At 53.0% G+C, this 21,239-nt stretch overlaps 1 protein-coding gene across 2 annotated transcripts; it reads right to left on the reverse strand.

Moving 5' to 3' along the window:
• Window positions 1–1,183: 1,183 nt before the first annotated feature.
• Window positions 1,184–19,700, reverse strand: Etnk2 (ethanolamine kinase 2). 2 transcript variants are annotated; one of them, XM_048430761.3, is made up of 8 exons: window positions 19,312–19,691; window positions 17,489–17,748; window positions 14,426–14,548; window positions 9,233–9,375; window positions 7,918–8,001; window positions 5,516–5,661; window positions 3,782–3,855; window positions 1,184–2,168 (listed from the first exon to the last, which is right to left on the reverse strand). In XM_048430761.3, the coding sequence occupies exons 1-8, from the start codon at window positions 19,564–19,566 to the stop codon at window positions 2,096–2,098; spliced, it is 1,158 nt and encodes a 385-aa protein (XP_048286718.1). In that variant the 5' UTR covers window positions 19,567–19,691; the 3' UTR covers window positions 1,184–2,095. The 2 variants fall into 2 exon arrangements, with proteins under 2 accessions (XP_048286718.1, XP_048286719.1); XM_048430762.3 differs by lacking the exon at window positions 14,426–14,548 and having other exon boundaries at window positions 19,312–19,700.
• Between the last annotated feature and the right edge of the window lie 1,539 nt (window positions 19,701–21,239).

Consider the following 21,239-nt stretch of genomic DNA (forward strand, 5'->3'; position numbering starts at 1 on the left):
AAAAGTATTCCAAGTACTTCTGTCCGCAGACCTCATCTACCTGCTGGGCCATCACCACCCCAAGTCCTCTGGCCAACTGGAACCTCACCCCTTCCTATGAGAAGCAGGGCACAGTCAGGTGGGCAGAGACAGGGACAGTGTGTTCTGGTCACTATTAGGAAAGCTAGCTGCAAGCTCACCTGACCCCTGCCCACTTCACAGGCCAAAGGTCAACCCGGAAAAGGTGGCCCTGGCCTGGAGATCCTGCCTAGGGTGACAGGAGAGAGGTGGGACTCCGGCTTTGTGGGGAAGGAACACAGAGCCCTCTGAGCCTCCAGCCCACCTACCTGCCCACTGCAGCCACAGTCTACTCAGTGCAGCATGCTCGTCTACAGGGTGATGGCACAAAGGCCCTAGGAGGCTGCTCATGAAACCAGCTGCACAGGGACTAACTTGGTTCCAGGGTAGCGGGAAAGAATAAGAATCTGGGCATTACAGGTGACCTTGGGGACCCCTCCTTCCCAGCTCTGGCACTATCTGTATGCCTGGGCACGTCTTTTCCCCCAGGTCCTCGGTCAGCACACTCTGGAGGGCCTGCCTCCACTGGAGCATGTGACCTTGAAGGCCCTAGCTGCCAGTATCCACTAAAGCTGTTGCCATGACGCCTGGTCCATTTGCAGGCAAATGCCGAACAGCCAGATGCTTCCCCACCCTCTACCCTGGCCAGCTGCTGCTAGTCAAGACAGCTGGGGTGTTCTCGCCTGAGTTTCTGCTCTGGCCTCTCCTGAGGAGGCTGGCTGCAAAACTCATACCTGTTGTTAGACAGTGGCTCTCTCCCACCCCAATAACTGAGGGTCAGAAAGGACTGGTGGGGGGGGGGGGGCACATAAGTGTTCTGTCCTGTGTTCTGCAGGCCCTTCTCTGGATTAGCCCAGGGCAATTGCATCAGGGCTCCCCTGCTAAGCCAGGTACTGCAGAGGCAATTGACAGGGTGGCGAAGGTGGAGAGGCTGTGGAAGAGAGCATCAGCCTTGCCTGGGTCTGCAGGATGCCGGGCAAGGATGGCATCAGAGGTGCACAGGCTGTTGTTCCTAACTCAAGCAGGAACAAACCCCAAAGGCTCAGCAGAAGGGAAGCTGAGCCTGGCCCGGCTCCTCCACCTGTACAATGGTTACACTCCAAGCCATTGTCCTTCCAAGACAGCATTCCAGAAACAAACATTTTAATGCAGAAAAACATGGTGATTTACAGGTGAATCACAGTGGGGGCCTACAGCAGGCCCCTTAGGAATGAATAGTAAGGACTGGGAGGGAGAGACCCAGCTGGTAACAGGCTGAGCTGGTAAAGGCCACGCCCCTTGCCTCCACTGCTTATTTCCACATAAGAAGACCTCTGGTACGGTCAGAATAGAAGATAGAGATGCACACATCCTTGAAGGGGAAAGAGGCGGAGACTGCTGGTTTATCTGGTACCTGCCACCTGATCCAAGGCCATACCTACTCAGGGTCTGCCCTTCCCTCTCCTCCTAAGGGGCCTGGCAGAAGCACAGCCCAAGTACAAGGGGAGCTGGGGAAGGGGTAACTGGACGGCATCTGGCTTGGAGAAGTTAGCAGCTCAGATGAGGCCGCTGCCCGCAGAGCTGGTAGGCCTGGCCGGAAGCTCTGCTCCCAAGGAGACGGCAGAGTTAGCTTCCTGCTGGCTTGGAGCTCAGCACCTCTCACCTGGGGCAGATGCCCCTCAGCTGGAGGCTGGGACACCAGAGGTAGAAAGGAGCCTTCCCCCTCCCCTACTCGGAAGGGTCAAGGACAAACAGGCAGCTGAGCTCCAGCAGGCATGGGCTGGCAATGGTGTGCTTTCACAGGGTGATAGTCCAGGGCCCGGCTATCTGCAGGCACTTCCTCTCCAAACCTGGCAGGGTGAAGGGGAACTCCCCCACCCCAACGCTGGGTTTCAACCCCTCCAAACAGGAAAATGAAGTCTTCATTGGCATCCACGGTGAGGGGGGCGAGCGCTTCACCATGGTTCCCCACCTTTCCGAAGGGTGCCAACCTCAAGGCAAGAGGGTACCCTTGGGAGCAGGTCCGGTAGCCGGAGGACATGGAGGAGCAGGAGGCTGGTCACTTTGGCATCTCCAAGGCCAGCACTTGAGGCTTCACTCTGAAATACTGGTTGAATCGGATCACTGCGTACCTGCCAGGGACAGGCAAGGAAGCGCGTGAGCAGGGAGCCTGGCAGCCTACTGAGGACTCTGAGCCCGCCTAGGTCTGGGCAAGTCAACTCTTTGTTTCTGAGACAGGGTTTCTCTGTGTAGCCCTGACTGTCCTGGAACTCACTCTGTAGACCAGGCTGGCCTCAAACTCACCGAGATCGCCTGCCTGCCTCTTGTCTTCCAAGGGCTGGGATTAAAGGTGTGCGCCACTGCCCGGCTAGGGGAAAGACAACTCTTTCACTATAGTCTGATTTTCTTCACTGAGACGGGAGCAATCCTGCTGATCATGTGCTTGGCGTTTTGATTATTATTTTGTGGTGCTGATCTGTGTGTTGTCTCATAGTGGACCTTCAGAACTTCTTAATCTTTCAAAGCTAAAGCTGTTAACCCTTGTCACTGTCTGGTCCCAGCCCAGTGTCCACTCTGCTCTGTCCCTATGCACGTGACTCTGTCGTGTCTTTTTGTGACCGCCTTATTTCACTTAGCAAAATGTCCCCAAGGTTCATTTGCATAGCACGTGACCAGATTCCCTTGTTTACAAAGCCAGAACGTGTTGGCGTTGACGTTGTGTGTCATTCATTTGTACGGTGACGACACTTGGCTGCCGTGGGGGCCAATGTTCTAAACAGACTTGGGTGTGCAAACACTACTGTGAGCCCGCTCCTCAGTTCTTTGGGACATGCACCCAGGAAGAGGATTGCTGGTCCGTACAGGCATTCTGTTTTTCAATGTCTGAAGAACATTCTTTCCCAGAATGGCTGGCCAGTTTGCATTCCCAGCATATACAGGGGTTCCCTTTTCCCCACATCCTTGCAGATGCTCTTGGTTTTCTGTCTTTGTTGGTTTTGTAACATACTCCGATGTGAGCCCCAGTATCTAGGCCAGCACAGTGTTATAGCTGAGGGTGGATGGGGACAGAATGGAGGAATTAATTCCCTGCCTGCATGGACAAGGGGGCCTCATTTAACGGGCTCCCAAGTTGTCATAATAAGAGTTGGGATGTGATCCCTAAACCTACGGAAGAGGTGGATATGAGTGGTTCCAGGGGGCACTGTGGGTAGATATAATTCACCCGAGTGATTTGTGAAAGACCCTTGCCCTCTGTAGCTTCTTTTTAGTTTTTAAAAAATATTATTATTGTGTGAGTGTGGGTGTGTGTGCCACAGTGCATGTGGAGGTCAGAGGACAATTTTCAGGATCCAGTTCTCTCCTCCCGCTTTTCCATGGGTGCTGGGGATCACACTCGGCTCAGCAGGCTGGGCCACAAATACCTTCACCCACCGAGTCGTCTCCCTGGCCTTCCAGCCTTGCGCACTGACTCTCTGGCCTGTCTTTATTTGTCCCAAGCTCTGGCTAGGACGGTACCAGCAGAGTGTGGGCCCTGGTGCTGGGTAGGGCAGTATAGCAGGCCTAGTGGAGGATGGGAGCGCTTTCGCTAGGCTTGGCGGGGCTCCCTTGGGAGCTGGGGTTGGTTGGGTCAGCTGTGCACTGGGAGGACTCTGGCATTTTATTTTGATCAGCTTGGTCACATACTAGCCAGGGCCATGCCTTCTCTCTGCCCCACGCCCATCTTCCCCGAATGGCCCAGACTCACCTGAGGAAGTCGAAGCTGATGGTGGAGTACTGGTTCTGTATGAGTGCCCAGAGCGCCCAGAAGAAATGGGAGGCCTGCAAACAGGCCAGAGAGGGTCAGCCCTACAAGGCCACACCCGTCACAGCCTTCAAGAGCAAGAGAGACACAGCCACCGTGGGTGTCCTGCAGAGCTAAACACTGTCCATTGTGGGAAAACGCAGAGGCCAGACCACTGGAGAGTACTTGGGGGACTCACTACCCTCTAGCAAAAGGCAAGAAGAGTCAGTTCTACCCAGATCCCAGCATCCAGGCAGGCAGAACGGGGCTCCAAGGGCTTTAAGGTTCTCCAGGCTGCCTCTTTTTCCACCCTAGGCTCAAAGAGCCAGAAAGCCATGATTCCCAGTTCTCCCCCTAAACTACAATACTATAACCTTCCTAGGCATTGGGGTGCACCCTTAGGGCTTTCCCCACCCATCCCAAGCTTTTGTCACGTGGTTTCTGAGAAGGGTTCCCTCCACTTCCCTTTCCATGACTTAGAAGGGATATAGGTGAGCCAGAAAGCATGGAGTTGTTTTGTTGAAGGTTGAGCAAGAGATTTGTTCTTTTTATTTTTAAATATTTTTTATGGTTTATTTAACTTTATTTTATGTGCATTGGTGTGAAGGTGTCAGACCCCCTGCAACTGGATCTTCAGACAGTTGTGAGCTGCCATGTGGGTGCTGGGAATTGAACCCGGGTCCTCTGGAAGAGCAGTCAGTGCTCTTAACCACTGAGCCATCTCTCCAGCCCCAAGAGATTTGTTCTTAAGGTGCAAAAAGGAGGAAGAGGGCCAGGTTTGTGCCAGTGTGGACTAGAACAGGCAGAACAGAAAGGAGCGATTTTCTAAGCTCTGTTATGAAGTGTGAAACTTGGAGCAGCTGGCTTGTGTCCCATGTGTTAGTAGTCCTAGTGCCCTAGGCACAGGCCAGTGGAAACCTGGCATGAACCATTTTCCTTGGAGAAGTGGCATTCCCAAGTGAATGCCATAATGCAGTGGGGCTTGGGGGGGGGGGCCGGGAGGCAAGGCTGATAAATTATGGGCGAGGTAGTGGTGGAGGTTACAAGGGTGGGGGGGTCTTAGTGCATCATGAAACGCTAAGGCTAGCTAGCAGAGAGAACAACCCATCCAAACAGATTTGCTGAGTTAGGAAGCTGAGTCTTTCTTGGAAATGTTTGTCTAGAGAGGTGAGTGCCCAGTCTGGGTGGCATGGGTGTCGGGAACATTAAGGGGGACATCTGAAATGATTGTTCAAAGACTTTTTCGGCGGGGTGCAGTCCACCGAGACTGGACTGGCTAGTCTTAATGTTTAACTTGACACAAGCTAGAGTCGTTTTGGAAGATGGGTTCTAAACTGAGAAAATAACCTCACCAGATTGCCCTGCAGACAAGTCTGTAGGGCGTTTTCGTGACTGCTTTGGGAGGGCCCAGTCCACTGTGAGCAGTGCTACTCCCTAGGCCAGTGCTCCTGGATGGCATGGGAAAGCTGACTGAGCAGGCCATGGGGAACAAGCCAGTAAGCAGCGGTCCTCCTAGCTGCTACAGTTTCTACCTCCAGGTTGCTGCCCTGGGTTCCCTGGGTGACGGACTTAAGCTGTAAGGCAAAACCAGCCCTTTCCTCCCAAGATGCTGTGTTTCATCACAGCACTAGAGAGCCTCCCTAAGAACCGCTGACCCTGGGCTCTGGGTGGGAGACTGTGGCAGGTTCAAGCACTTACCAGAGCAAATTTGTTGACTTGTGCATAAAGTCGCTCCACCTCCCTGGGGGTTGCGGCCGTCCCCTTTTGTGCCTCAAGATAATAACGCAGCCACTGGAGCTGGACCTCCCGAGCTGGATACCGGCAGTAGTCAACCTCATTCACACCTACAAGGCAGGGGAGCGAGACGGAAGTTGCTGGAAAAGCTCCTCTCGGGTTTGAGCCCAGGAGTCTCCTACCTTGAGATGTGGGCTGGCCTGGGGAGGGGCCCTGTGAGGGCAGCTCAGCCAGTAGAGGGGTGAGGAAGGAGAGACTGGGTGGTCACTGCAAGTGGTGGGGATCCCAAGGCAGGGCCACCATATGCATGTCCCTCTATAAAGTGATGCTTCAGGTCTCAGGCTTGGACCCCTTAACCTCAGACCAACCCTCACATCTCAGGGCCATAATTCCCTCACCTTCCAGACAAGGAGTTAGACTTAACTACCAATGTTAAATGTCGGTGCTTGCACTGGCATTTCCCAGGGAAGGGTCCCACCCCCACTGCTCCCATGACGGACACCCCCATTTGTACCCTTCCCCGTCCTAAGTGCTTTCAGGCTGCTTCCTAGTTCCTCCAGGTATGTGCGTGGCACAGGGTAGACCAGGAACTAGAAAGTAGTTTATTTAAGGTGGGAACGAAGCTGGGTCACCGTCTCCAGGGTTTCGCCTTTCCCTTCTTACAACATTCCCACGTGTCCCTGATATCCCTGGAGAAGCAGAGTTTCTGAGTTCCAAGCATGTGGGTAGTGAAGAATCCCCCCTTGCAGATGAGAAGGCCCAGGTCATACAGTCTGTTACAGACGGGGTTGGATTGGATCTGTATCTTCTTCCTACTGCCCAGAGCGCAGAGTCTGCCTGCCGGCTCCTAAAGGATCCAGCCCACGTCTTTGGAGAAGCTCCACTTGACCTTTGCTCTGTGCCCTGGATAAGGACTTAACACCCCTGCAAAGGCCTCCCAGCGGGTGACCACTACCTGGTCTGTGCCCTGCAGGCCAGGCCTCTGCTTCAGTTCATCATCACAGCTCTGCTGAGGCCCAAACCCTCCCCTCTGATTGCCCTAGAGAGTTGGGCTCTTGGCCACAAGCAACTGCATGAACCTGGTCCTCTGAGGCTCTAAAAGAGATGTGATTCATCAACCTGGGCTGAGCTGGGTTGGTTAGGAGAAGCCCTGGGGGCCAGCCATAGCACACTGGCAAGCCCATGTACCAGCCTGCAGATAGCCCCGCAGCTGCGCCCAACTCCAGTGAGGAGTTGTCTGCGTGATCCTATGCCCTGCTGCCCTTCCATAGATGGGTCTAGATTATGTCTTTAGGGTACAGATGCCAAATCTGAGGGAGTAGGAAGAGGGAGCCTTTTTTTCTTTCTTTTTTTTTTTTTTTTTTTTTTTTTTGAGGTTGGGTCTCTCTTTATAGTCCTGGCTGTCCTAGAATCAATATATAGACAATAGACAAGACTGGCTTTAAGCTCACCAAGATCTGCCTCCTGAGCACTGGGACTGAAGGTTTGTACCAGAACACACAGCCTTGTGTGTGTATCTCAACTCAAGGGTGTGATGGAGGTATTACACCATCTCCATTTTACTGCCTCAAAGGGCAGCGATCGACCTGAATCCCACCACTAGTGACGACAAAACTAGGGTGGAAACTCAGGAAGTCAAGTCGTGGGACTACTTGTAACTAGCTCTGCCTCGACATTTGCTTCAGGACACCAGGTAAATAGCTACTTACAGCTTATTGGGTCACATATCTGCATTCAAGGCCTGCAGGAACAATTGCACAAGTTGTACTGGGCATGAAGAAGTGTTAGCCAAGCTGGTGAGGGCTGTCCCTGTCCTGAGGAAGGGATATTTTCTTCTTTTTCTCATTCCCCCCTTTGGTAGTGGATATTGAACTTAGGGCCTTATATATGCTAGTTAAGAGGTCTACCACTGAGATACATCTATAACTATCTTTAATTTTAAGATGGGGTCTTCCTGAGTTGCCTAGATTGGCCTTAAACACATACTATAGCCCAGAAAGACCTTGAACTGGGAACCTCCTGCCTCAGCCTCCCAAGTAGCTGATATCACAGGACTGTACTACTGAGCCCCGCTTGGAAGGGGGGTCCTTATTAAGTCACATGTCAGACTGAGTAGCCCCTGGGACCCAACAGTGAATGCATTTTCCTCATTTGTACCAAACTGCCTGTCACACAAGCTAGCAGAGGGCAGCTCTGGAGAGGTGTCCCTTACTGGGAGCTACTTTAATCTATGCCTATGATATGATAGTGGAAGGCTATGCCCGCCTTCCACCCATCAAGCCTAAGCCTAGAACCACTTGTGGTCCTCCCCGTAGATGTGATGCCCTATCACGAGGAGGGGACTGAGGTCAGCATAACCCCCCTACCTGCGAACTCGTTGAAATGGTTGCCAATGTCGAAAGCCTGGTAGTTGTACCCCGCATACTCATAGTCGATGAACCTCACGTGGCCTGCGAGGGAAAGCAGAAGCAGGGAGAGCTTTTGTCCCCGCAACACACCCTCTGGTCCTCCCTGATCTCTGCTGCAGCCTTCTAGGCTGCTGCCCGCTGTCTACCTGCCTTCCTCATAGCGCCAGACCCCTCCTGCTTAGCTGGGTCCTCAGGTTCCCGTCTACAGCCATCCTTCCATAGCATAGCTAGGGACCAGAAGCAAAGCAAATACTTCCTGCCTACCACGTCTATGGTCCCACAGCCACGGAGTCAACTCACTATAGGCTGCAACTCTTTAAAATCTGATCTGAGGGATGGAGATACGGCCCAGCGGTTAAGAATACAGGCTACTCTTGCAGACGACCTGAGGTTCAATTCCCAGAACCCACATGGTGGCTCATAACCAATTATAACTATAGGTCTAAGGGATTCAACAACATCCCCTCTGGCTTCTTTGGGCACTACATGCATATGGCACACGGGCATACATACAGGCAAAATAATCATACACATAAAATACTAATTAAAAAATTCATACGTATTAAACATGTACAGCATTTTTCCCTTTGTCATTCCCAAGACAACATGACTTAACACCTATTTAGCTCGTATGTCCACTGTATTGGATACTATGAGTAGCCAGAAGGTACCAGAAGATGCTATATAGATGTCCTATGCAGATACACTCTTGCTTATTTTCACTTGTTTTCAGGGTGCTGGGGACAGGGTTTGGGGTTCCACACATGGTAACTCTGCCTGCAAAGCTCCACCCACTCTGCTGTTTTATAGGAGAGTTGGCATTCTCAGGTGTCTCACAACCAATCTTCGGTGTGTAATGAGGGAACCCTGTATGCCCGGGGGAACTGCATCCTCAGCACAGTAAGAAGCAGGCAATCTCCCCCTCTCTCTTCTCTTCCCCATCCCCTCCCCCCCTCCGCCCTCTCGAGGCTTGGGGAAGCCATGATGTCTTCAAAGGCCCACAAAATCATCAGGATGCATGACTTGGGTGTTCTCATGCTGAAGAGCTTCCCAGCTAGGATCTCGAGCGCCTTCTTACAATGCGTCTTTCTAAGTAGTACTTTCCTGTTCCAGTTCCCTCTTCTTTCTCACAAATTAAGATCACCGTTAGGCACACCCGTGTCCTCCATAAAAAAGGAAAGTCAAAACTCAGGTCTCCTAGTCTTTGTCCTCGAACCCCTGAAGCCAGCAGACCAGCCGCTGGCCCACCTCTGAGGGGCTTGAGGGGCTGTACCTTTGGAGCTGTCATAGATGATATTCTTGCAGAGTAGATCATTGTGACAGAACACCACGGGGGACTCCAGTTGGGACAGGTGTTCCTTCAGCCAGGACAACTCCTGTTCCAGCACCTCCACCTTAGGGACATCTGCAGAAAGGCTAGGCAATGGGAAGAAAAAAAAAAGTTGCAGGTCAGGGGAGGGTTGGCTCAGACAGGCAAACCCTAAACTCTAGTCCAGTTATTTATTGACTGTAGAGACCTCAGACAAAAAGGCAAAAGGCCAGTCCTGAGAGTCACGCTTTTGTCACACATAAGTGTATCCTGTCCTTCTGGCTCCCAGGGTTACAATGAGAAGCAGGGAGTAACCTGATCAAAAAAGTAGCTGGCAAAACATAAGAGCCACTAACTCATCCTGGCAGTGGTGGTGCATGGCTTTAATCCCAGCACTCAGGTGAATCTTGGTGAGTTTGAGGCCAGCCTGGTCTACAGAGCTAGTTCCAGGACAGGCAGGGAGACACAGAGAAACCCTGTCTTGAAAATCAACAAACAAGCCGGGCAGTGGTGGCGCATGCCTTTAATCCCAGCACTTGGGAGGCAGAGACAGGCAAATCTCTCTGAGTTCGAGGCCAGCCTTGTCTACAAGAGCTAGTTCCAGGACAGGCTCCAAAGCTACAGAGAAATCCTGTCTCCAAAACAAACAAGCAAACAAACAACAACAACAAAGCAAAAAGGAAAACAACAAACAAACAAAAAGTCACTAACCAAATGGCATCCCGGCTACTTTGTGAAAAGGACAGGGCAAAGAAGCGGCGGGGGGGACACCCAAGAGAAGATAGGAGAGGTGACAAGTGTCACAGGAAGAGAGAATGGGGCCCATGGAACTAATGGTGGAACTAATGGTGAGAGGCAGGACAGACTGCACCAGGAACTCCCGAAGAAAGGCTGTGCTCCTCTAAGATGAGACTCCCCAGTAACAGAACCCCAGGAGGGACTGGAGAAACAGAACTTTCTCAACACAGCAGAGGGTGGCCCCTCATCCCCATAGACTATGATCTAATCAGTCACCTCACAGGGCTGTAACGAGACAAGCTATACACCGTGCAATGTCAGAGAAACAAAAGCACCTAACACACCCCGTGGGAGAGACCTGTTTTGCCATTCCCAGCAACTAATTCCTGTCACCTCGAGTTATGAGTGCTTCCTGTCCCTGACATCTGTTGGACTAGCTTGAAGGCGGAGCCAAAAAGCACAAGGCTACTTCCACCCACTCCCATGTCACACTGAAGTAGTGTTGTCTGCCCAGCGTGCCGGGTTGAGGAATGGTCTATCGTGTGTCAATCAATGCGAAGTTGGGCAAGGACATGCTGAACGCAGGTGCTCTGAACTTTGACCTTCAGGTACACAGGTCTGTGTACAGTGAAAAAGCCAAACAGCACAGTCTTTCAAAATTCAAAACTACCCCTGGGAGGGGGGGTGCTGGGCCTGGTCTCCACTCCTGTTTCTCTGCCTAGGACAGCAAAGGTTCATAGGGGAAGATGAAAACAAGATGGGTCCTGGCTCAGCTCCCCACACTGGACAGAACTGTCTGAGACGTCCTCATGTCCCCTGTAGAGGAGGAATGCCAAGGCTAGAGGGTCTTAGGTCTTCCATCCTACAGGACTGGGAAATGGAGGGTCCAAAAGGGCAAAAAGCTTCATATCAGATGCCCCATAGCATGGGTACATCTAGACCCAACACCTCACCCAGCTGGCTTCCCAGCCCACCTACCATGTGTCCTCATCACGGGGCTGTGGACCCTTGATCTGTTCCCTCAGTCTCTAAGATGGCTTCCCTGAGCCAGGCAGCCCACGGACAGAGCAGAGGGCCAGCTCCATCCTCAGCCATGCATGTGGTCCTCCCTGAAGCGACTCTAGAACTCCTGTCTTACTCCGAGACTATCTCAAGATAAAGTCCGAGGAGGATTCCTTTGGTCGGCCCAGTTCTCGGTCTGAAAACCCTGCCTGTGACAGCCGGATGCCCACTCCCAGTTGCTGCCCTCAGTCTGACCCTACCCTGCCACGTCAAGGCCACTCTGATACTCACTATGAGGACAGTCCGGGCCCATCTCCAGGGCCCCCTTCAACTGTGGCGTCCCTCCCTGAACATGTGGGCCTCTGCCAGCTTTGTAGCCTTCCATCCTGCCAGCACCAAACCCCTCCAGTTGGCAGTAGAGCGGCTATCGTTACCACCCGGAAACATTCACACCCCAGGAACAGTGGAGGGGATGAGGGCTGGGGTCTCTGGGAGGCCTGGGGCTCCTGCTGGGGGAGGAACTGCTGCTTGGCCATCTCCTTTCAGTTCCCGCTGGAGCAGCAAAAATTTTCTCCTTTAAGGGAGCAACTCTTGACTTCTCCAGTCTCTTGGCTTTCTACCTTTGCCCCCTCATTAGACCGCCCATCAGTATCCCCTCATGATGTCCCTAAGGTAGTTACCAGCCCACACTGTCCCACCCAGGGCCACCAAGTCGCTTTCAGCAGTCTCTGACATAGCCTACTATTCTCCACTCCTACCTACCCACTAAACTGCCCCCAAATTGCTCTGTGCTTCAGGGAGGTCGCCTAAATGCAGCCCTGGTCTATAGGAGCACTCCCTGACCTGGACTGGCAAAGTTCATTCAGTAAGTACTCTACGGGGATCCCGGTTCTTCTAGCCTGGGTCTCCCAGTCCTAGGACCCGCCCCAGCTTATCTCCCTACCTCAAGTGCACAGCCAGCCCCCTCACCAAAGCTGTCCTTAAGCCCGATGGGCCCCTGCCTAAACCCTAGTTCTGACTCAGAGACCTTGAGAATAGCAGGCATGGGGGCACATACTTGTAGTCCTAGCACTGGGGAGACCGGGAAGTAAGACCACGAGTTCAAGACAGGTTAGCTTGAGTTATATGAGTTTTAGGTCAATGTGGGCTCCATAGTGAGACCCTGTCTCAAACAAACAAACGTACAAAACCCAAACACACCTTCATGAGTTCCTGCTGCCTGTTCACTTCCGTCCTGGCTCCTTAGCCTGGCACCCTCTTCCCTCCAGCTCCCGTTCTCCCCTGCCACGGTCTCCTGAACACACTGGCCACATTTCCCTTCAGCAGACCCCTCAGGCTGTCTCCTGAGCTGGAGCAGCCCCTCTCATCTTGCCCTGCCACCTCTGCCATGATGAGTTTTGCTGCCCCTTCCTACCCCTGCCTATGCATTACACACCCTGCCTTCTTTTGTGCCAAGTACAGGCGTGTTCTGTTGACCCAGATGGCTCTGAAACTCCTCACGGGCAGGACCCCTGCCACATTCGCCATTGCTTTTCTACCGTTTTCATCCCAGTCAGTGTTCGTGAAATGAAGGATCGAATAAGGCAGGACTGTGAGGGAATTGGCTGGAGTCCAAGATGCTCCAGCTTGTCTCCATGACTGCTCGGCCCTGTCCTGCTGTGGGCCATGCGAGGCGGTTCTAAAGGACGAGGGAATGAGCCCTTAGAGAGGCTCAAAGAACTTAAGCCTGGATTTCCCCGAGGCCAAAGGCATGGCAAGAACAAAGAGATGGTCAGCGCTTCACCAAGGACCTCACTCTCCTGGACAAGATCTTTCTCCACAGCTGCACAGGGACAGCAAAGGACGCTGTGGTGTCCGTTCACGTATGAGCAGCAGACCTGCGCCTGGAAACAAGTCCCATCGCGACCTGTCCAACAGTGGTGCTGGCCGAGGGGACTCTAGTCTTCAGGGATATGGTAGTCCTTGTCCCAGGATCTGAACATGGCCAGACAGGGGGCAGGCTAGGGTCATCCTGGGCACTCACAGCACAGTACTGGGTGTGAGAGTTTAGATGAAGTCGCGGGTGTGTGTAAGAGATGGAGTTAGGACTGCCATAGAAGAGGGAATGAGAGTCCTTTCTCGCGGACCTCCCTCTTGCCCCTCTACTGTGACACTTCGGCGGAAGTCATATTCAGATTAACTGTTTCAAAAACTGCTAAGGAGAGAGGACTTTGAATGCCCAGCACAAAGAAATGATAGGCATCTGAAGTGAAGAAATGTGTTCCCCGATTTCATCACCACATATTGTATGTATGTCTATCAGAGACATTCAAATACACTCTTTTTGTTTTGGTTTGGGTTTTGTTTGTTTGTTTGTTTGTTTTTGTTTTTTCAAGACAAGGTCTCTCTGTGTAGCTTTGGAGTCTGTCCTGGAACTCACTCTGTAGACCAGGCTGCCTTCAAACTTACAGAGACCTGCCTGTCTCTGCCTCCTGAGTGCTGGAATTAAAGGTATGTGCCACCACTGCCCAGCTTCAAATACATTTTAAGAGGCAATGCTTGCTGGATATGATAACACACACCTTTAATCTCAGCTCTGGAAAGACAGAGGCAGACTGATCTCTGTGAGTTCAAAGCCAGCTTGAGCTGCATACTGAGTTCCAGACCAGCGGGGTCTACACTGTCTCAAAAAAAAAAAAAAGTTGCTGTTTAATCCTTGAGGATGTATGGGAGGTCAGGGGTCATGTTGTTGACTCTTTTCCATGCTTTAGTCTTCAAAGTGTGTCTGGATACCTGCAGGCCAGGGAGCAAAGGGAGTTTGGGGGACCCTTCTTTGCTTGAAAGTAGAATGAGGCTGGGAAGGAGACCTCTGTCCCTGAAAAGAGCACCTGATGGAGCAGTGGGTGTGAGAAGAAACAGAACAGGGAACATGGTTTCCAAAGGCGCACAGGCTTAAGAGGAACCCAGGCGATCTGCAGGAGATGGTGGCATTCCAAGGGCTGGCTGTCTACTCTATGACCCACTGAGCTCGGCACCTTAGGTTCTCAGAGGCTCCATCCTCCCATGGTTCCAAAGGAAGACAGTTCATGCAGAGTTAAGTCCTGGGATGAGAAACTAAAGCCTCACACTGACAGCCTGGCAGGGGAGCAGAGCAGCCTTAGTCTCTTCTAAGAGAAATGGGAGTTGTCCCTGATCTGACACAGTCAGGAAACTCAAAGAGAAATAAGTGCAAGTGTGCAAAACTGCTGTTCTGCATTGCTAAGACGCAGCCAGTGGCCTCCCTCTGTCTGGACTGTGGCTCAAGATGGAAGGTGCCCAGGAGAAACTCCTCCTCCTCGGGACCTGCATCCCTGAACCGCTTCTACGAGTTGCCTGGAGGCAAGAATAGGGGGCGGGGCAGAGACATTGGCAGCCCTGAGCCCTCTCAGATCTCTGTACCTGGGAGTGATCTCATCCTTGACCAGCGTGAAATAACGGTGCATCTTATGCCAGAGGGTGGGCTTAGGCAGGCTGCCATTGGCATGGATAGCGTGAATCTTTGCCATTTCTAAGGCGATTAACCTACAACAGAAATGGGAGGAACAGTGAATGCCAGCACGGGGCTTGTCCTCCTGCCCAGCCCCTCCTGACCAGAAAGGGTTTGGAAGGTTCTTCTGGGTACTAGCCAGCGGGCCACGTGTGGGATCTCTCCAAACAAGGTCCCAGCAGAAGACAGAAAAATGCAGTAAGACCTTTAACCATCGCTCCTTTTCTAGTCCCAGAGCTGGGTCAGAGAAAAGCAGACGACCATCCCCACTCCCACCCCAGGCTAGTGGGTTGACCTTTCCCAGCCTTCCCATAGCTGCCCCTAAGAATGCAGGGGTAACCAGGCATAAGGATAGTATCCAGCCCCCAGACTTTCCTCCATCCTCTCTGGAGAGGTGGCAGCAGGTCCCTTTCCATGAAGAGAAAAGTGGGTGTTGTTGCCAGGCAAGGAGGAAATGTTAGCTTTTTATCAGTCTGGCCAAGGTGAGGAGGCTGGCCCAGGGCAGCCCCTTCTGACACCACAGGGTGAGCGGATACCAAGGACACAAAACAAGCCAGCTTTCTATCTTCAAGTTCTCCTGCAGACATTATCCAAGGTCCTGGGGGAGGAGTGGGTAGCAGGGAGGCCTGCTGGGAGTGAGAAGGGGTGCATAGAGGACTAGCTACTGGAGAGGGAACTACCCTGATAAGAGCCCAGCACCAAGGCCAGTGCCAAGGTCAGCAGAGAGGCTGGGGTCCCAGCTGGGCTGCGGCAGCCCTCCCTGCTCCTGTCCAACCCTAACTGCCTGCCAAGCCTTCGGTGTCCAAGCTTCTGCCTGTCGCTGGAATAATAATCACTAGGAAGGACAACAAAGGCCCTGGTTGTTTGAAACCTTGTTACAGAGCTGTCCTAAGGCTACTCCTCCTCTTGCCGGGACTAGGAAGGGACCAGCCATACACCATCAGGATAATGGCAATTGCAGGCTCCTCCTCAAGCCTGCCACTTCCTCAAGGGTGGAGGGCCATCAGCAGTTAGAAGGTACATGGAGGTCAGAGGTCCTGGGGTAGGTGAGAGCCCACCAAGGGTCTGGGAAGACTAAAGACACAGACCTGAGGCCCAGCCCTAGTCTTCCTTCTCTAGGGAGACTCTGAATAGAGCCGTTCCTTGAATGTCAAAAGGGCTGTAGTGTGAATAGCAATTGAAGTAATTTCAACACTCAGCATTTTCCTGCAGCAGAGCCTCAGTAGACCAGGCAGGGGTGGGCTCAAGGGATATGGGATGTGGGGTTGGGGCGGGGGTGGGGCGCTTTCCTGCAGGTCCCCTGTCACCGTGGGGAAAGCTCCATCCTGGGAAAGTCACCAAGCGAAGGCCTTCCTCCTACACCCACCCCAGTTTCTGGCTCTCCCCCAAACACCAATTTCTTATTATGGCACCTAAATCCCCCTTCAATCTTCCTGACAGTGGTAATTGTTTCCAGAAAGAGGATGAGTGACGGCATGAGGCTCACAGAGGCAGAGAGAGACTAGGAGTGGTGGGGACCTGCCAGCATTTGAGCTTATTTGCACAAGACTAAAGGAGGAGCTATGAGAAAAGCAGGGCAGGGTCCCCTGTACCCTGCTTTGACCTCACCTCTCCAGGTTGGGTATACTCAGCTTGACCGCCAATGACCCCCACATAGGTGGACACGCCCTACACACACACACACACACACACACACACACACACACACACCAACACCAGCTATAACACAACTCAAATACAATGTCCTGAGGCCCCAGCAGTCTCAGGGGCAGCACCGAAGAGTGTGGAGGGGGCCGGCCATGTATGTAGAGAGCTAAGTGTGCTTGGGTTTACTAGGGGTGGGGGCAGCTGAGAAGGCACTGAAGAGCTAAGCCTACCCCTAGGTGGGCATTACTGCCCTCAGCATGCAAGAAAAACCTCCTTCCTTGTGGGTTGGACACAGCAGATGCCAAGCAAAGCACCTGGGCAGACCCTGCACTGTTGCCCCCAGCATCAGGAGAAAGCCTCAACTTGCACATGCCTCACTATGATAGCTTGGTGGCCTTCATCTGCGTGGTTCATGACACTGGGGAGGAAAGGATACTGAATGACCACCATTCCTGACCCAGTCAGCACAGAGAGGGTGGTGTACTGGGGGCTGTTTGCTTCTTCCCCTTTTGGGTCCTACAGTAGTAGTCACAAGGCTTGAAGGTTAAATGCAGTTCCTAGGCCCTACATATCCAGGTATTCACTGGGAACAGGGCCCAGTTCTTGTGGGCCTTCTGCATGGAGGCCTCAGTCGTACTGCAGGCCTTCACTTTTAGGGAACTCAAAGGGCCCTCAGCTTAGGGAGCAAGGAGAGATTGTCTCCAGCTTGCTAAAGTTCGCTCTGGATTGGGCTGTTTGCCTTCACACCTTCTACTCTCTGCAAGCGATGGGAAGGAGGCTGCTCAAGGTGGCACACACCTTGATCCCGACACTTGGGAGGAAGAGGCCGGTATGCCTCTTTGAGTTGAAGCCAGCCTGGTCTACATATCAAATCCCATGCTAGCCAGTGCTACATCGAGAGACCCTGCCTCCAAAAATAAATAAATAAATAAATAAAATAAAGAAGAGAGAGAGAAAAAAAAAAAAGATGGGAGGCGGCCATCCTGTATGCCTTCAGAATTTGGCTCAGATTTATCTCCAGGGCTTCTGGATGTTTCCATATCTAACACAGGATGGATGGAGGTTTGAGATACAAGGACAACATAAACCTGATGTCTGTTACATTTTTGGGACCCCCTTTGTTCCCCTGGAATGCATCCTTCTAGTGGACACCACTGTGAGGCAATGGAATGTTGCAGCCTCTGAGTAGAGCATATCAACAAATATTTCCAAAGCAATATGGAAATATGACTTAGGAGTCTTACAACTCTTCTCCATGAACATCACTGCACACTGAAGAAGCCATAGCCTCGGGGAAAATGGTACATAGTGCCTTGTACCCTACTCACCTGAAGAGCTGGGGTTCTCTGATGTGTTCCGGGCCCAGGGCCACACCCTGCATGTACTCATAGCACAGCCCGTTCTGAAAGGTGCAGTAGAGTTTGGGGGCACAGCCATGTGCTCGCAGCAGCTGGAAGTTCCTGACTTCATTCTCCCGGTCCACCAGCAACTCTGTCCGCTCCCCATACACCCGGACCAGGACACAGTCCCGCATGTCCTCCTCCACATAGCAGGCCACTAGCTTGTTGGTGATGCCATCTTTGAAGCGCTAGCATGGGGAGAGGGGAGCTATGGGTGGAAGGATGGGGTACACTCCTCGGCTCTCTTCCCAGAGCTTCAATCAAAGCAGAGTGTGCACATTTGACAACGGAACACAATCCCACACCAGCCAGCACTATCCTCTGCCTTGGAGTAAACTGAAACACTGTGGTGGCAGCCACAGTGAGCCCAGGCACACTCACTCAGCCTAGATCTGCCTCCAGGGCATGGGATTTGGCAGAGTGCGCATGTTCACACTAGGTAGTAAGTGGGTAGAAGTCCTCTCCACTTTCTCCATCCTAACATGAAGGAATCCACCACAGGCGAGAGTGTGGCCAAGGAGGCTGGAAATCGCCCAGAGAGACATCCTGACCAGCTGCCTCTTACCAAGGCAGGCAAGGGCTCTCAGCTTTATCTCTTGCTCCATCCAGTGGCAGAGAGATAAGGAGGGTACTGAGGTTGGCACTCATCCCAGGGCTCTGGTGGCCAGAGGTCATTGAATCTCTGAATTCCACACCAAAAGAAACAGGAGACAAGAGAGTGGGAACAGCCTCTGGGCATGGTGATAGGGAAGAAGGAACCATGAGCTAAAGTTTAATGAGCACCACATGACTGTTGGATGGGACTTTGGAGGCCACCTGAACCCACTCTGGGTGAGGAAACAGGCCTAGTGAGAGTACGGATTAGCATCTGCTATCTAGTGCTGAATTTAATCTCAGGTCTGCCTTGCTCCTGACTAGGTCCTCTGGAAAAAAACAAACAAAAAAAAAAAAAAAACAAAAAAAACCCGGCTACCACACTCAACCCAGATTCTCCTCAGAGCTGTGCCTTCCCCACTAGGAAAGTCTGTGACATGGAACCCTACCCCTCTGCGCCTTCTTGCAGGCTTCCCAGGCTCTGGGTGGCTGGAGAGATGTAAAGATCATTTTTAAGAGCATGCAGGACGGTTAGGGAGTGAGGTAGGGGCCAAGGTGGGCAGCTTTGCCCACAGGTGTGTGTGGGAGAATGAATCCAGCTGAGGTGGGAAGACAATCTGTGGGGGTGGGGGTGGGGGTGGGGAGTGTTGCTCAGAGCTAGCCTGAGGCCATGGTGAAGGTGTTTACTGGAATTCCGAATTCCACAGGGCTGGTTCCTGGGGTTCAGACCTCATGATAGGGTGAAGCAGCCCCTCAGGGTGTAGTGGGAGGTTTCCTTAAAAGTTCGTGCCTCCTCGGGTTTCAAAGTGGTTGAGTACGCACTTCTGGGCAACTAGGGGACAAGCTCTCAGCGACAGGGGGTGGGGCCGCACGCACAGCATGCTGACAGTGGGCAGGTCGACCTCAGGTTGCGTGCTTTGGGAACCCCTGGAACAGGCGAGTGCGGAGGGTCCAGGAAAGCGTGAACCCAGCTTTGCACAGGGATCAAAAGGGATGGAGAGCTAAACACATATACAAACCACGGTCCAAAACCTTTCCTGCGCAACAGCGGCGCAACCCTGGGACCAGCACTCGGAAAGATGCACTGACGGGAGTCCACGCAGCCCCGCTGCAGCCCAGGCAGGGCCCCATCCCCGGTCTCGCGCCCGCTCGGCTACCTTGGTCCTAACTTGCTCGGGCTTCCAGTGCGGCCGCAGCTCCCGGATGAGGCGCAAGGCACCGGGGAGGATGTCATCCTGATCCACCGCGACGCTGAAGCACGGGACGGCGGCCTTCGGGGGCCCTGGTGGCTCCCAGTAGCCGGCGCTGGCCGCCGCCTTCTCCTCCATGCCCCATGAGCACTGCGGGCAAGGCGCCTGCCTCCGCAGGTAAAAGAGCGAGCACGGCACTGGAGCCGAAGGGGGCACAGCCATTCCCAGCAGCCCCACCCCCTCGGAGCCGCCGCGCCCGCGTTAGCTCCTACGGGGGGGCCCTGAGAGGGAGTGGGAGTGGTCGAGGAGGGGCCAGGGGAAGTCCATGACTCATGAGCGAGCCGTCCGCTCCGAGCGCCGGCGCCCAGCCCCGCAACACAGCTGGCTTGGGATCGCCAGGGTCCGCCGCGACACTGACATCACGGGCCACAGCAACGCCCCCTGCCCGCCCCGCCCCCTCCTCCGGGCGAGAGCATAGGGTTGTCTCCAGCAGCCAGGGCAGTAGCTACCTGGAGCTTTGGGTGGGGGTGATGCCCCGCCTCAATGACGCAAAGGGTGGGGCCTCCTAATGCCCCGCCCCAGGTCCCTGTTTGGGCAACCTAGCGCGGGATGACCGGTTTCCCATTGGGACCCACAGCCCTTCGCCAGCTCTTTCCCGGTAGCCCAGGGTAGGGCTCATCTTTGTCCCCACCTTATCCGGAATATGGAGATTGACTGCTCCCAAAGTGTGGGCTTTGGTTTGCCCTCAAAACCCTGAACCCCTGGAAAAGGTTGGGCTACATCTCTAAGGCCTCCAGGCATCGCTCACCACCACACACACACACTGTGTGGAAAGCCACTTGGTGCTGGGGTGTGACTGTCCTGTAGGCAGACTAGACTCTAACTGAATATTCCTCAGTATCTTATGAGTACACGGGCACATTGTGACTCCCTAAATAATCCTTAAATCTTTTTCCCTGTCCTGAGAGGCTGACTGGGCACACATAGCAGGCACACATAGTAGGAACACAGGCGCCTGTAGCCCAGTGCTTTGTTGAACAAAGAGGTGATCAAAAGCCTTGCACAACCTGTGGGCCTAAGCGCGCGTGGAGTGGCTAATGGCACAGATCCTGGCGGACTTGCTGTGGAGAAGAGACTTTTAGAAAGACGCAATGCCAGCCTTCGGAAAGCCCCTCTCTTAGCCAGATGTTCCCCTGGTCACCTCCAGAGCAAACTGTATTAGCTGCTAGCCCCCTGCTGTAGCACAGCCCAGACTTGCCTTTCATTGCTTACCATCTCATACTGCTGCACTTGAAAAATGCCCCCAAAATGGACTTTCTGTGACCCTAAGTTGTCCTTTTGACCTATTCAGGAACCTCTCAACCACAAGGCCCTTTGATTCTTGCTGCCCAGAACCTAGGTCTTCTGGTACAATTTCTATGCTGATGCCTCTTATGGTGGGCACTAGCCCATGTGGGGCTAGTCAGCACTTGAAATGCGACTGCTGTGGCATTTTGCATAACTTTAATCTTAATAAGGATGTAAATAGCCATTTGTAGCCACTATACTGGACATTGTAGCAGATGATAGAGGAAGGATCGTCTGCTTGAGGTCATGAAGCCCCAGGATACCAGAATTGGAAAGGACATTGCCTCCAGCTCTTTCTTTTGCAATAGGCAAAGAAAACCATGCTGGGCAAGGGATCACAAACAGTGGAAGTCCAGGCTCTTGTTCTCAGCTCTCTGCCAGGACTTTGCAAACAGCTCTGCTATACAAATACCACCTCAGAGAAGCCCTGGGACCCTTAACCCTAGGAGAGTGAAATCCAGACACCAAGGGCTTCGTTGATACCCAGTGTGTTATACTTTTTGGTCAACAGAGGGATGAGAAGCTACAGGTAGAGGCTGCTTTCTCAT

This window comes from Myodes glareolus, chromosome 5 (genome assembly GCF_982192425.1).
Source record: "Myodes glareolus chromosome 5, mMyoGla1.1, whole genome shotgun sequence".
NCBI classification, from domain to species: Eukaryota; Metazoa; Chordata; class Mammalia; order Rodentia; family Cricetidae; genus Myodes; species Myodes glareolus.

Excerpts from the sequence above, each read along its gene's own strand:
- Etnk2 (XM_048430761.3), bottom strand. The coding sequence starts at position 19,566 with ATGGCTGTGCCCCCTTCGGCTCCAGTGCCGTGCTCGCTCTTTTACCTG. Across the intron at positions 5,662-7,917 it reads CCATTTCAACGAGTTCGCAG|GTGTGAATGAGGTTGACTAC; the intron begins GTAGGGGGGTTA and ends CCTGCCTTGTAG. Across the intron at positions 2,169-3,781 it reads ATCAGCTTCGACTTCCTCAG|GTACGCAGTGATCCGATTCA; the intron begins GTGAGTCTGGGC and ends TGTCCCTGGCAG.